Below are 16804 nucleotides of genomic sequence, written 5' to 3'. Positions count from 1 at the left end.
CACAGAATCTGAAACAGGCTCCAGGCTCTGAGCTGTCAGCACAGAGCCCGACGCGGGGCTCGAACTCACGGACCACGAGATCATGACCTGAGCTGAAGTCGGCCGCTTAACCGACTGAGCCACCCAGGCGCCCCTGGAAGAAATTTTAATGATATAGAAACGCATGTGTGATATAACATTCAGTGAAAAATAAGTCTGGCACAAAACTCTCTATGGAATGATCTCAATTGTGTAGAATATATATGTACATAAAAATATGTATATACATAGAAAATGACTTCCCTGTAATTTCAAAAAAATGAACAAGTTAAAATATTATTAAAAATTTAAAGGAGATGTATTTAGGAGGTTTTGCTAAATCACTTGTGGTGCAGCAGGATGTTTTTGTTTCTTGAGAGGAAAAATGCCATTGATCTGTGTATTGGTGAGCTCCTGCTGTTCAAGAACAGAAAGAGAAAATCCCAGTGGCATGCAACAACAAACGTTTGTTTAGGTCATGCATCCAAGTTGTCTGGTGGTCAGTTGATGTAGGTTGTACTCTCCTCGAGGTGGCTGTGCTCCTGAAACCGTCTTTTGGTTGGTTGGGGCTCATTTGATTCAGCTGGAGCTGTACTTCTTTGTGTATTGCTTTTCTAGCAGGCTAGCTTGGTTTATTCTCATGGTAATTGCAGAAATGCCAAAGAGCAGACCCCCCTGCACAGGCACTTTTCAAGCCCTTGGTTGCATCACACAGGCTAACATTGTATTGGCCAAGACAAATCATATGACAGAACACAAAAGCAAGAAGTTAGGATATATACTTGGCGTCTTTATTCAGAGGAATTCCAGTGTCAGGTAGCAGTGAGGGGGGTAAAGGAAGGGTGAAGAATTGGGGCTATTAAGTGCAATCTATCACTGTCTGAGATACGGGAATTCTGGCTCAGCCAGGATTAGGTCTTCCTTGCTCATTTTTGTGTCCTGTTTATTAGCATACATTCTGGTAAATAGGTGAAGGGGTAATATCATTGTGTTTGGATTATTGTTTATGGAAGACTGACATTTTAGAGAACAAAAACAAAGCTCTTTGAAAGAAACCCACAAATAGATGAAGAAAAACGTGGGTTACAATAAGGTAATGATAACAAAATAAGCTTAATTTAATTTTTTATTGAGGTGTGACATAATTACAGAAAATACACAAAAGTCATAAATACATGATTTAATGAATTATCCCCAAAGAAATGCATTATGTTACCACCCACCCATGTTAAGAAACAAAATGTTACCAGAATCCCAGAAACTGCCCATGTACCATTCACCGCTCCTTTTTTTTTCCCCTCAAAATTTTTGCTTGTTTTTGAACACTATGTTAATAGGATCCAACATTATATATATTTTGTGACTTGCTACATGATTGTGTGATTATACTGCTGTATGCAACAGTTTTAAATTCATTTACATTGCTGGAACTCCTGGGTGGCTCAGTTGGTTAAGCGTCCGACTTCGGCTCAGGTAATGATCTCAAAGTTCATGGGTTTGAACCCCGTGTCGGGCTCTGTGCTGACAGCTCGGAGTCTGCAGCCTGCTTCAGATTCTGTGTCTCCTTCTGTCTCTGTCCCTCCCATGCTCATGCTCTGTCTCTCTCAGAAATAAATAAACATTAAAAGATAATAAAAATAAAATTCATTTACATTGTTGTTTAGTATTGTATGAATATATCATAATTCATTTTACTGATGATAGACATTTTGGTTAATTTTGTGGTTTTTATCAGAAATTCTGTAAATATTTGCATTCCATGAGGATAGACATATGCATACATTTGTATTTAGTTTATTCTTGGGAGTAGAATTGCTAAGTCACAGAATATTTGTATGTCAGATTTGGTAGATGCTATCAAATAAATGTTTTCAGTCTCTGTGATAGTTGCATTCCCACCAGCAGTGAATAAGAGTTTCAGCTAGTCATACTTGATATTTATCAGTTTTTTTTTAAATTGAAGTATAAAATATGTACAATGAGATATTTACAAATCTGGAGTAAACAGCTTGGTGAATTCTTCCATGTATATTTGCCTGTGTAATCACTCTTGAGCTCAAGTCATAGAATATTTCCATTGCGTTATTACTCTGGAGGGTTCTTGTGTTTCTCTTTCTAGTGACTACCCCTGCCCTTCTAGATAACTAGTATTCTAACTTCTGTGACCATTGTTAGCTTTTCTTCTTCTTGAAGTTCATATGAAAGGAATCATAACAATGAGTCTTCTGTGCCTGGCTTCTTTCACTCAATATAATGGCTGTGAGAGTCCTCCATAGGAGGAGAGCCACCCAGGTGCCCCTAGAGCCTTTTTTGGTTCCACTGGTCTATTTGTCTTTTCTTGGTACCACTACTATACTGTTTTCATTATTGTAGCTTTATAATAAGTGGTGTATTTTTTTTCCAGCTTGACTTTTTACATTTTTGTGTAAATTTTTACTTGTCAGTCTCTTCAACCCCTCAGTCTAGGCATGCTCTCTTTCTCTCAAGAAATAATGTACTGAGATGTTGACTGGCATTGCATTAAATATATAGATCAATTTGAGAAAGTTGACATCTTTAAACTATTGTTTTTCAGTCAATGAACATGATATATTCCTTCATGTTTTTAGGACTTTTCCTCTCATATATTCTTGGTGATTTGATATTTTTGATTACATTATAAATTGTATCACTTAACATTTTTCATTTTAAATTATATACAAAATTTCATTTGTCACTGGTATATAGAAATTGTTTTCTTTGTAAGCTTTGTTTACAATTAGCAATATGCACAGGGTGTCCATCTTTATTAATTTTTACATACTGAACTTATGTACATCTAGATCAAGATGTAGAATATTAGCAAATGGCCTTCTTTGTGCCCTTTCCTACTATAGTGACTTTTGCCGTGTCTTGGCCTCTTTTGAAACTTCATAGGAAAGGAATCGTATAGTATAAATTCTTGTCTCTGGTATTCTAAAGAATTATGTTAAGATTCATCTAGGCTTTTTGCGTGTAGCAGTAGTTGTTTTTAATCCTATATAATATTCTGTTATATGAATATATCACTGTTTTTCCATTCTCATTGTTGGACATTGGGTTTATTTCTACAACCGGTTTCCCTACATGGATATTCCAATTTTTACTCTTTTCAACAGTTTTTGAGAATATCAGCTGCTCCATTTCCTTCTTAACACTTGCTATCATCGGATTTTATTGTATTTGACATTTAAATTTTATTAATTTTGTTTTATATTCTGGTTTGTATTTTATTTCTGATATGTTTGTCATGTTATATCAATTTTTTTAAGAGTTTATTTTTAAGTAATATCCACATCCACTGTGGGGTTTGAACACACAACCCCAGGTCCAAGAGTTCCATGCTCCACTGACCTAGGCAGTCAAGCGCCCCTCAATTTTAGTCTATATTCTGTGATGACTAAGAATGTTGAGTGATTTATTGGCTGTTTGGATATTCTGTTTTATAAAGTACTTATTCAAATAGCTCATTTTTAACTTGTTTGTAAGTGATTTTTAATATAAAAAACATGAATTTTAAGTGTATGTAGGATACATATGTTTCACGTGAACAAATATATACACTTGTGTAATCCTATCCATTTTATTGGATTATTTTTATTTTATTTTATTTGTAAGAGTTTTTTGTCCTCCACTTGCTAATTTGAAGTATCAACTTTATATGTGCTAAATTCCTACAAGGAATTATCACAATTCCTACAAATCAGGTATGCTTGATTTGGTTTCTGGACTTTCACCCTGTTTTATTTACGTTTCTTTTCTTTTTGAAAATATTAAGTTATATAGGGTTAACGTGAGATATTAAATTAGAAGTGGAGAAAAAAATTAGAAGTAGAAACTGTTGCATTGGTCACTCAATACTGTTTTGTGAGTTTTTTTTTACTTTTTTTTTTTTTTTTTTAGTGTTTACTTACCTATGTTGAGAGAGAATGTGTGCACAAGCAGGGCAGGGGCAGAGACAGAGAAAGAATCCCAAGTAGGCTCCACACTGTCAGTGCAGAGCCTAAAGTAGGGCTTGATCTCACAAACTGTGAGATCATGACCTAAGCCGAAATCAAAAGTTGGACACTCAACCAATTGAGCAATTTTTAAAAAATTGTTAATTCTGTACATTGATATTATATTAGATGACTTTTTCTCCTCTTATCAGATTTTGCCAACCACCAGTTTGCTCTCTTTCTATGAATTTAACCTCATATACTTCATATGAATGGAATCATAGAGTATTTGGTTTTTGTTTTTGTGTGTGACTGGCTTATTTTACCTAGTATAATGTCTTCAAGGTTCATCAAGGTTGTAGCTTGTTTTAGGATTTCTCCCTTTTAAAGGCTGAATAATACTCCATTGTATAATATTTAATATATATATGTTTGTCCACTCATCTCTTTTTTTTTCAGTTTGTCATAACCTATTTACCTAACTTTATTTTTTTATTATTTTTTTAAATATGAAATTTATTGTCAAATTGGTTTCCATACAACACCCAGTGCTCATCCCAACAAGTGCCCTCCTCAGTTCCCATCACCCACTTTCCCTTCCCTCCCACCCCCCATCAACCCTCAGTTTATTATCAGTATTTTTTTTTTCTTTAAAAAAATTTTTTTTTTCAACGTTTATTTTTGGGACAGAGAGAGACAGAGCATGAACGGGGGAGGGGCAGAGAGAAAGGGAGGCACAGAATCAGAAACAGGCTCCAGGCTCTGAGCCATCAGCCCAGAGCCCGACGCGGGGCTCGAACTCACAGACCGCGAGATCGTGACCTGGCTGAAGTCGGACGCTTAACCGACTGCGCCACCCAGGCGCCCCTATTATCAGTATTTTAAGAGTCTCTTATGGCTTGCCTCCTTCCCTCTCTGTAAGTCCCCACCCCCCTTTTCCTCCTCCCTGGTCTTCTGTTGAGTTTCTCAGGATCCACATATGAGTGAAAACATATGGTGTCTGTCTTTCTCTGTATTACCTATTTCACATAGCGTAACACTCTCCAGTTCCATCCACGTTGCTACAAAAGGCCAGATTTCACTCTCATTGCCAAGTAGCATTCCATTGTGTATATAAACCACAATTTCTTTATCCATTCATCAGCTGATGGACATTTAGGCTCTTTCCATAATTTGGCTATTGTTGAAACTGCTGCTATAAACATTGGGGTACAAGTGCCCCTATGCCTCAGCACTCCTGTATCCCTTGGGTAAATTCCTAGCAGTGCTATTGCTGGATTATAGGGTAGATCTATTTTTAATTTTTTGAGGAACCTCCACACTGTTTTCCAGAACGGCTGCACCAGTACGCATTCACACCAACAGTGCAAGAGGGTTCCCATTTCTCCACATCCTCGCCAGCATCTATAGTCTCCTGATTTGTTCATTTGAGCTACTCTGACTGGCGTGAGGTGATATCTGAGTGTGGTTTTGATTTGTATTTGCCTGATGAGGAGTGATGTTGAGCATCTTTTCATGTGTCTGTTAGCCATCTGGACGTCTTCTTTGGAAAAGTGTCTATTCATGTTTTCTGCCCATTTCTTCACTGGATTATTTGTTTTTCGGGTCCACACATCTCTTGATAGACATTTGGGTCGCTTCTGCCTTTTGGCTTTGTGAATAGTGCTGCTATGAACATGAGTGTACAAATAATGGTTTACATTTTGCTTTTGATTCTATTGGATATATACTTAAAAATAGATTTTCTGTATTGTGTGGTAATTCTATTTTTAATTTTTTGAGGACCCTCTGTATAGTTTTCCATAATGGATGTACCATTTTCATAATCACCAATAGTGCACATGAGTTCCAGTTTTTCTGTATCCTTGCCAATGCTTGTTATTTTTTGTTTTATTGATTGTAGCCATCTTGATCGCTATCAAGTGATAATCTCATTGTATTTTGATTTGCATTTACCTTATGATTAGTTATGTAGAGGATCTTTTCATATCCTGTTAGCCATTTTTGTATCTTCTTCGGAAAAATGTCTATTCAAGTCCTTTGCCATTTAAAAATCAGATTAAAGTAAAACCTTGGATTGTAATTTGTTCTGTGAGTGTTCCACAAGACAAACATTTCTAATAAATTTTAACTTGATAAATGAGCAATGTCTTGCAATATGAGTTGTACATGATGCTGAATGTCACATGATCACAGCTGAGCCAGTGGTTCTTGAAATTTGCTTTGATATCTGAGTGCTTTGGATTACAAGCATATTTCCAGAACAAATTATGCTTGCAAACCAAGGCTTACTGTATTTATTTTGTTGTTGAGTTGTAGAACTTAAAAAAATTATTCTGGATATTAACTCCTTATTAGATACATTATTTGTATATATTTTTTTATTTGTTGCCTTTTCACCCTGATTATGTCTGTGATGCACAAATTTTTAATGTGGCCCAATTTCTGTATTTTGCTTTTGTTACCTGTATTTTTCTGCATCAAATCCAAGAAAACATTGCCATATCCAGTGTCATGAAGATTCTGTTTTTTTCTGTTAAGAGTTATATAATTTTAGGTCCACATTTAGGTCTTTGATCCATTTTGTGTTAATTTTTGTATATGATAGAGAGTAAAGACTTTATTCTTTTGCATTTGTATATATGATTTAAGAAAAAAATTTTTTTTTATTGTTTTAAATGTTTTTATTTATTTTTGAGACAGAGAGAGACAGAGCATGAGCAGGGGAGGGGCAGAAAGAGAGGGAGACACAGAATCTGAAACAGGCTCCAGGCTCTGAGCTGTCAGCACAGAGCCCGACGTGAGGCTTGAACTCACGGACCGTGAGATCATGACCTGAGCTGAAGTCGGACGCTTAACCGACTGAGCCACCCAGGCACCCCCAAGAAAAAATTTTTTTAATGTTTATTTTTATAAAGAGAGAGAGAGTCAGAGCACGAGTAGGGGAGGGACAGAGAGAGAGGGAGACATGGAATCTGATGCAGGCTCCAGGTTCTGAGCTGTCAGCGCAGAGCCTAATGCGTGGCTTGAAGTCATGAGCCATGAGACCTTAACCTGAACCGGAGTCAGACACTTAACCAACTGAGCCACCCAGGTGCCCCATGGATACATGGTCTTTTAAACACCATTAATTCTTTTGCATTTGGGTATATGGTTTTTTAAACACCATTTGTTGAAAAGACTGTCCTTTCTCCATTGAATGGCCTTGGCAGTCTTGTTAAAAATCATTTAGCCTGGGGCTCCTGCGTGGCTCAGTTGGTTAAGCATCCAACTCTTGATTTCACCTCAGGTCATGATCTCATGGTCGTGAGATTGAGCCCCCTCATTGGGCTCCACACTGAACATGGACCTGCTTAAGATTTTCTCTCTCTTTCTCTGTTGGCCCCTACCCTATGCACACTGCCTCTCTCTCTCAAAATAACTAAATAAATATTAACAAAATATTATTTAACCACATATATGAGGGTTTATTTCTGGACTGTATTCTGTTCCATTCATCTATATGTATGTCTTTATGCCAGTATCATATATATATTTTTTATTACTGTAGCTTTGTATTGTTTTGAAGTCTGGAAGTATGAGACTTACAACTCTGTTCCTTTTTTAAAGGTTTATTTTGATTCTTCAGGGTTCTTTGAAATTTCACATGAATGTTATGGTGAATTTTATTATGTCTACAAAAAAAATCTTTGAGATTTTCATAGGAATTGCATTAAATCTGTAGATTGCTTTGCATAGAATTGGCCTCTTAATATCAATTTAGTCTTCCAGTTCATGACTATAGGATATCTTTCCATTTGTTTGTGTCTTCTTTAATTTTTTTTTTTTTTTTTTTTACCAATGTTCTATGGTTTTCAGATTATATATCATTCACCCTTTTGGTTAAGTTAATTTCTCAGTATATGTTTCCTTGCTATCTAGAAGAAGAGTGCTTTGATGAAACTTTTGTAAGCTGAAATTTTATAAAGTGACAAAGCAATTAACATTAATTCATATGGAAAAATATTTGAATGTTCTTAGACCCAAAAAATAACTCTCTCAGTCTTTCATGATGCCTTTGGACATATCTTGCCAACAGATGCACAAAATAAATTGAGATAAAGGACAGATGCTCATAGACACAGTGCAGAACTTTGGTGGTTTGATGCTGAGATACTGACTTGTAATTCCCAGGGAAGGAGCTTGGCAGTGCCACTGTTGTTGCCCCGGGTGTGTGCTGCCTGTATTTGCAAAGCATATGCTGAATGTTATTTTTACTTTCCCCTTTTTTTTGTAAAAGTGAAAATCCTCTTCAGATTTCTTTCAGTTAGCAAAAACAGGTAGTAATGTAGGTCTTTGTAAGATCAAAGTAGCATAATGTTAGTTTTCTAAAAGTGGGGAATACCTTAATTTTTTTTCCTTTTTGATATTATTGTAAGTGAAATTGTGTTTTTAATTTTCTTACAGATTTTTCATTATTAGTATTTAGAAATATAATTGATTTTTGCATATTGATTTTGTATCTGCAACTATGTTGAATTTATTTATTACTTCTAACCATTTGTGTGTGTGTGTGTGTGTGTGTGTGTGTGTGTGTACTATAAAGGTTTTCTGAACAAAAGGTCATGTCTGCAAACACATAATTTTACTCTTTCCTTTCAAATTTGGACTCTTTTTTTTCTTTTTCTTGCCTTATTGCTTTGGCTCAGACTTCCAGTACTTTTTTGAATAGAATTGGTAAAAGTGAGCATCCTTATCTTGTTCCTAATGTTAGAGGAAAAACTTCCAGCCTTTCAACATTGAATATGATGTTAGCTGTGGTGTTTTCATATATGGTCTTTATTATGTTGAGGTAGTTTTCTTGTATTCTTAGTTTGTTGAATGTTCCTAGCATGAAAGGGTGCTGAATTTTGCCCAGTTATTTTTCTGTATCAATTGAGATGATCATGTTTTTTTTTTCCCTGTTATTCTGTTAATGTGGTGTATTACCTTGATTGATTTTTTTTATGTTAAACCATCCTCACATTCCAGTCTGATTACTTTTTTTTTTAAGCTTAATTAGTCTTTACTGTTTTATTTTTTGACAGTTAGAAAAAGTCCTACAGCAAGGTGACATCGGAGAGTGTGCAGAACCATATATGATTTTTAAAGAAGCAGATGCCACAAAGGTAGAGTATCATGCCTCTCATTTTTCCCACCTGTATAGTCATATAGTTCCTCCCAATGCTCCCCCAGTCCCTGAACCCAACACTAAATAACCTCTCATTTCCCAAGTTATTATTTGGGAGAATTAGAAGCATATTAAAGAATTTAACTACTAGTTCATTATTTTCTATTGGACTATCTGCTTTCTTACTTTCTTCTTTTTTTGTCACTTAGCTTTTTTCATATGCTGTGTTATTCTTTAAAATCTCCCTTACCCCCAAACTAAGTGACTCCTGACTTTTTTTCCTTGGAGAGAACTAAGTTAATTTCATTTCATTCCTAAGTATTAAAATTTTCAAAAATAGTGATTTTTCATAAAATAGTGATATTGGTAATAAAAGGTTTTTTTAAAGTTCATTTATTTTGAGAGAGAGAGTGAGAAAGCACTTGCACATGAGCGTGGGAGGGGCAGAGAGAGAGAGGGAGAGAGAGAATCCCAAGCAGATTCTGAGCTGTCAGCCTGGAACCTGATGCAGGGCTTGATCCTATGAACCATAAGATCATGACCTGAGCTGAAATCATGAGTCAGAAGCTTACCCGAATGAGCTGCCCAGGTGCCCCATATAGTATAATTTTTTATAGTAAGATAGCAGTACTCTGGGGCTCTGTCTAGCTGCTGATAATTAAGGAATGCCACTGATAATTAAGGAATATGGTAAAAACAGAAAATACTATCTCCCTTTTGCTATCAGATGACTAATTTTTAGAATTTGGGTACACATATAAAGCAAAAGCAATTGATATAAAGTTGGTACCAAATTTCAGATACCCTGAGTTAGCTACAAGAATAACAGATGATTGAATACATGATTTAATAGTTGAAACATCCAGGAGTATGCTTAAGGAATACTCGATAAGTTACCAAAATCTAGAATATGTTTTGTTTTCTATTTTTGTGAAATTTGGAACAGTAACTGAGCCTTTTCTGCTGATATAGGTAGAACTGAGTACATGATACTCTTCTCTGATCTCTGGCTTGCTGGTTGAAATCAGGGTTCAAGTATTCTATAACCTTTCCCCGGATTGTCATTTTTTAAATTTGCTGTTGTGTGGAGCTCATAATTACAATAGCAGCTTATTACATGCCTACATAAGCTGATAGAATCAAGTATACTTGATATCTAGGCTTTTAAAGCAATCACCTATTTTGGAGGTATAATATATATAGCAATAAACAGCGCTAACATTTAGTTATCCGTCCATCTTATCCCAGGCCTGACTCTCAAGGTAGGGCTCTATTGTTAGTGTATATATACCTTGACAACATCCTGTATGGAAAGAGTATGTAAGATATTTGGTGTAGATTTTTACTTTTGGACCATTAGTTGGCTATTGCAGGTTACCTTAGTGTTTGTTTCAGGGATAGCCTAAAAGTTGGGCCAGCTTCAGGATGTCTTCCAGATAGGCACATACTGTTTGGACCATCAGTCTGTTTCTAGGGTTTAGTCTTTTTGCAATATTTTTTTTTGTTTGCTTCTTTTATTACAGTTCTGGTCTTACATGTTGTTAGCCTATTTGTACCCCCAATCCCACTTTACCTCACTCCTTCTCTTGCCATAAGTTAAGGATTATTTCAAAATGGCTCAACTGCTCCCATCTTTTTCAGAGTAGTACAATTTAGTAAGTTTAACCTAGAATATTTTGTAGATAGTAGTTGCTGACTTGAACATGGTTATGTTTCTTTTCATAAAATAGTACTTGTAATACATACACGTTTGACACTTGCTCTACGTTCTTTCCTACCAAAATGAGATAATCACAAAAATAAATTTGAAAGACTTACTCTACACATACATTTATAGAATGGGTTAAAATTATTCAGTGGTTAAGATAATACAGTGTTAATTGATCTCTGAAAGGTATAGATTATTCTTCCATCTTTGTTGAGAATTGAGAATTCCTAAGCTGTCTTTTTATATACAATGGAGTAGTCTTTGATTCATTTCTTTCGAGCATAATCATATAATGTATAAAGTTTTGTTTTGCAGAATAAGGAAAAATTGGAGAAGCTGAAAAGTCAAGCTGATCAGTTTTGTCAAAGACTTGGGAAATATCGCATGCCTTTTGCTTGGACTGCAATCCATTTAATGAATATTGTTAGCAGTGCGGGGAGTTTGGAAAGAGATTCTACAGAGGTGGAAATAAGCACTGGAGGTAAGAGTGTTTTATATAAAATATTTCTAAATGTTTAATTTTTCTTTTTTTTATATAGCCTTGTTTTATTTATAGACTTTACAGTGTTGTGAGGCATAAAAGGGTTTTCTTTTTTTTCCTTTTTTTCCCCACAGCTTTATTGAGATGCAATTCCTATACTATACAATTCACCCATTTAAATAAGTGTATAATTTATTGTTTTTTTTTGATATATTCACAAGGTTCTGCAACCATCACCACAGTCTTAATTTTGGAACACTTTTGTATTCATTAGTAACCCTCCATTCTCCCCCAATCCACAAACCCAATCCTAAACAACCTCTGATCTCCTTATAAGGTCTGTATGGATTTGCCTATGCTGGACATTTCATATCAATAGAATTATACAATATACAGTCTTTTGTGACAAGCTTCTTTCCCTTAGTATAATGTTTTATTTTTTTATTATTATTTTTTAATGTTTTATTGATTTTTGAGAGAGAGAGAGAGAGAGAGAGAGAGAGAGAGAGACAGAGTGCGAGTGGGGGAGGGGCAGAGAGAGGGAGACACAGAATCTAAAGCATACTCTAGGCTCTGAGCCATCAACACAGAACCCAACATGGGGCTCAAACCCATGAACCAGGAGATCATGACCTGAGCCGAAGTTGGACACTTAACTAAGCGCCCCAGGCGCCCCTCACTTAGCATAATGTTTTAAAAGTTCATCCATGTTGTAGCATGTATCACTATTTAATTTCTTTTTATTGCCAAATAATAGTCCATTGTGTGGATATACCACATTTTATTTATCCATTCATCAGTTGATGGACCTTTGAGTCGTTTAAACTTTTTGTTTAGTATGAATAAGGCTGCAGTTAATGTTCAGGAACAAGCTTTTGTATGGGCATGTTTTCATTTTTTTGGACATATACTAGAAATTGTTGGATCTTAGTGACAATTCTATATTTCACGTTTTGAAGAACTATCAGGTTGTTTTCTAGTGTTGCTGCACCATTTAAAATTCTTCTAGTAGTGTGTGAAGGTTCCAATTTCTCCTTATCTTTGCGAACACTTTTATTATTTGGCCCTTTGATTACAGCCATCCTAGTGTAGGCAAATAGGTTTGTCATTGTGGTTTAGGATTTGCTTTTCCTTGATATTTAATGATCTTGAGTATAATTTTATGTGCACTGGTTATGTGTATACTTTCTTTGAAGAAATATGTAGTCATGTCTTTTGCTCATTTTTTTAATGTCTTTGTTTTTGTTTTATCTAGTGGATGCTCATTTTTTATGTGGCTTTTTAATATTCTTTTTTTTGAAGTTTATTAAAAAAATTTTTTTTAACATTCATTTATTTTTGAGAGAGAGAGAGGCAAAGTGTGAGCAGGGGAGAGGCAGAGAGAGAAGGAGACACAGAATCTGAAGCAGGCTTCAGGCTCTGAGCTGTCAGCATAGAGCCTGATGTGGGGCTCACACTCACAAACCATGAGATCATGACCTGACTGGGCCACCCAAACACCCCTAAGTTTATTTATTTTGAGAGAGAGAGAAAGAGAGAGAGAGAGAGAGAGGGAGAGCGCACGCATGCGCAAGCTGGGGAAGAGCAGAGAGAGAATCCCAAGCAGTCTCTATGCTGTCATTACAGAGTCCCATGAGGGGCTTGAACTCATGCACTGTGAGAACATGCCCTGAGCCAAAATCAGGAGTCAGATGCATAAGTGACTGAGCCACTCAGGTGCCCCGCTTTTTTATATTCTTGTCTTTGAATTTAAGAGTTCTTTATGTATTCTGGATACAAATCTTTTATCTTTTTTTCTTATTATTTTTAATTTACATTAAAAATGTAAATTAAGTTAGTTAACATATAGTGCAATAATGATTTCAAGAATAGAATTTAGTGATTCATCACTTACATATAACACCCAGTGCTCATCTCAGCAAGTGTTCTCCTTAATGCCCCTTGCCCAACAAATCTTTTATCTAATACAGGATTTGCAAATATTTTCTCCCAGTCTGTGGGGTTTTTTTTTTTCCTCTTTTAATGCTGGTGTTTGTAGCATAGAAATTAAAAAAAAAATTTTTTTTCACGTTTGTTTATTTTTGAGAGATAGATAGAGACAGAGCATGAACAGGGGAGAGGCAGAGAGAGAAGGAGACACAGAATCCAAAGCAGCCTCCAGCTGCTGAGCCGTCAGCACAGGGCCCGATGCAGGGCTCAAATCCATGGGACCGTGAGATCATGACCTGAGCTGAAGTCAGACACTCAACTGACTGAGCCACCCTGGTGCCCCTGTAGCATAGAAATTTTAAATTCATTTTCTCTGTTCTTTTGTTGCTTGTGCTTTTGGAGTCCTATCTAAGAAAGCATTACCTAACTCAAGATCAGAAAGATCTGTTTGTATGTATTTGTCTAAGAGGTCTATAGGTATAGCTCTTACATTTAGGTATAATCCGTTTTGGGTTACTTTTTTTTTACATGGTGAGAGGTAAGGGTCCAATATTATTCTTTTAATGTAGCTATTGAGTTGTCCCAACACCTATTTGCTAGGAAGACTATTCTTTCTCCAGCAAATGGTCTTGTCATTCTTGTTGGAAATTAGTTCACGGGACATCTGGGTGGCTCAGTTGGTTAAGCATTTGACTTTGGCTCAGGTCATGGTCTCACTGTTTGTGAGTTCAAGCCTCGTGTAGGGCTCTGTGCTGACAGCTGAGATCCGGTAGCCTGCTTCAGATTCTGTGTCTCCCTCTCTCTCTGCCTGTCCCCGGTTGGCGCTCTGTCTCTCTTTTAAAAATAAATAAATATTTAAAAAAAAAAAAAGAAAGAAAGAAAATTGGTTTATGATAGATATATGGGTTTAATTCTGGACTCAATTCTATTCCATTGATTTATAAGCTAAGCCCATGGTAGTACTATTCTGTGTTCATTTTTTTGGCTTTGCAGTAAGTTTTGAAATTGGGAAGAGTGGTCCTCCAACTCTACAACTTTATTATCTTATTTACAGATTTGTGTGTGTGTGTGCCTATTTTGGGCCCTTGTAGTTTTATTTTTGAGAGAGACAGAGACAGAGCGCAAGCAGGGGAGGGGCAGAGAGAGAGGGAGACACAGAATCCAAAGCAGGCTCCAGGCTCTGAGCTGTCAGCACAGAGCCCAATGTGGGCCTCAACCCATGAATCTTGAGATCTGCTTAACCGACTGAGCCACCCAGGCGCCCTTGGGCCCTTGTAGTTTAATATGTAGTTTAGAATTAGCTGTAAATTTCTGCACAAAGGTAGCTGGAATTTTGATAGACATTACATTAAATCTATAAATCATTTTGGGGAGTGTTGCCCTCTTAACAATATTAAATCTCCCAATCCATGGAATGTTTTTCCATATATTGAGATCTTAACATTTTTTTCAGTGTTTTATAGTTTTCAGTGTACAAGTCTTTGTCTTTCTCCTGTTAAATGCATACCCAATTGTTTTATTGTTTTTATGATATTTGTAATGGAATTGTTTTCTTAATTTCAGTTTTAGAATGTTCATTTCTTGTGTATATAATATTGACTTGAATATTGATTATGTGCTTTGAAACCATTTGAACATGTTTATTAATTGCAGTGGTTTTTTTTTCCTCTTTCGGATTCTTTAACATTTTCTATATACAAGATATTGCCCTCTGCAAATAATAAAAGGTTTACTCTTTCTTTTTCAATCTGGATGACTTCTTTTTCTTTTCTAACAATCTTGACTAGAACCTTCTATACTATATTAAATAGAAGTGGCAGGAGTGTTCCTGCCCTTGGGGGTCAATGCATTCAGTTCCTGACCTTGGGGGGGAGATGCATTCAGTCTTTTATAATCAAGTATGATGTCTACTGTAGGTTTTTCATAAATGTAGTTTAGTAGATTGATGAAATTCCCATCCATTCCTAACTCTTTGAGTATTTTTATCATCAAAAGATGTTGGATTTTGTCAAATGCATTTTTTGCTTTTGAATTGACTTGTATGGTGTTTGTCCTGTATTCTTTTAGTAGGGTGTATTGCATCAACAGACTGGATTTTAGAGGTTAAACTAATCTTACATTTCTCGGAGAATTCCCACTTGGTCATGGCATATAATTTTTTTGTAGATGTTAGAATATGTTTCCCAATATTTTGTTTAGTATTTTTCTTCTGTATTCATAAGGGATATTGGTCTATAGTTTTTCTTTCTTGTGAAATAAATCTCTGGTTTTGGTATCAGAGTAACACTGTCCTCAGAATGAGTTGTGAATTATTCCTTTTTTTATAAATTTTATTTTGGAGGAGTTTGTGAAGGATTGGTATTTGTTTTTTTTTTTAAATCGGAAGAATTCACTAGTGAAGCCATCTTGCCTTGGTCTTTTTGTGATAAGTTTTTTCATTACTAATTAGATCTTTCTGCTTGTTTTAGATCTTCATATTTTCTGTTTCATCTTAAATCAGTTTCAGTACTGTGTTTCTAGAAATTTGTTCATTTTGTATAAATTGTCTAATTTTTGACCTATAGTTATTCAAAATATTGTAATATAATTCCTTTTCTAAGAGCTGTAGTGATGTCTACTCATTCATTCCTGATGTTAGTAATTTGAGATGTTGTATTTTTTAACCACCCACTTAGCAAAGTTTTTAAAATTTACTTTTTGAAGAACCAGTTTTTGGCTTCATTCTTATGTTTGTAGTTTCTATTTCTTTTATTGTCATCCAGCTGTTGGCTTTGAGTCCTTTCTCGTGCTTGCTTTGGGTTTAGTTTTCTCTTTTTCTACTTTATAAAAATGAAAGGTTAAGTTACTTATTTGAGAACTTTTCTTTTTTATTTATAGTCATTTATGGCTATAAATTTTCCTCTGAGTGCGGGTTTAATGATATGCCATATGTTTTGGGATATTGTGTTTTCATTTTCATGTATCTTAAATATTTTCTAATTTTCTTTGTTATTTCCTTTAACCCATTGGTTTTTCGAGAATCGAGAGTATGTTTAACTTCCACATGTTTATGAATTTCCCATATACTTTTCTGTTACTGATTTATAATTTAATTTCACTGTTCTTGGGAAACATTTTATATGATTTCAGTCCTTTTGAATTTATTTTATTTTGTTTCATAGCTTAATCTATGTTGGAGAATGCCCTGTGTGTGCTAGAGAAGAACACATATTCTACTTTTGCTTAGTGACATGTATTAGTTTGTTTATGGTTTTAAGTCTTCAGTTTCCTTGTTGATCTGTAGCATAGTTGTTCATTTGTTGTTGTTGTTGTTTTCCAGTTGGTTTTGAATAATAAGGGTATCTTGCAAGGACTTTGAATGAATGTTATCTTAAAATTCTGTTTCAAATTCAAGTGCTAAGACTGAGGGACCATTAGATGGTAACTAAAATTTTCATTGTGAATATTTCCTATTAAATGCATAGTTTCTCTGTAGCTGCATGTTATAGCTCATCTTTGGTCATATGCATAGTCTGTGTGGTAGAAATTTATTTTCCACTGGAGAAGTTTTAAAAGAACCAGGA

At 35.3% G+C, this 16804-nt stretch overlaps 1 protein-coding gene across 10 annotated transcripts in view; it reads left to right on the top strand.

Annotated features, from left to right (window-relative positions):
- DOCK7 (dedicator of cytokinesis 7) overlaps positions 1 to 16804 on the top strand; it is a 231470-nt gene that overhangs the window by 54506 nt on the left and 160160 nt on the right. For all 10 annotated transcript variants that reach the window (XM_040470459.1, XM_040470458.1, XM_040470457.1 and 7 more), the window contains exons 10-11: positions 9041 to 9121; positions 11147 to 11312. In XM_040470459.1, coding sequence (XP_040326393.1) covers positions 9041 to 9121; positions 11147 to 11312 — 247 coding nt within the window. The remainder of the gene's footprint in view (positions 1 to 9040; positions 9122 to 11146; positions 11313 to 16804) is intronic.

Source organism: Herpailurus yagouaroundi, unplaced genomic scaffold (genome assembly GCF_014898765.1).
Source record: "Herpailurus yagouaroundi ecotype Mexico unplaced genomic scaffold, PumYag 77, whole genome shotgun sequence".
Classification (NCBI taxonomy): Eukaryota; Metazoa; Chordata; class Mammalia; order Carnivora; family Felidae; genus Herpailurus; species Herpailurus yagouaroundi.
Note: the sequence above shows the minus strand (reverse complement) of the source record. Positions and strands in the feature narration are given on the sequence as shown.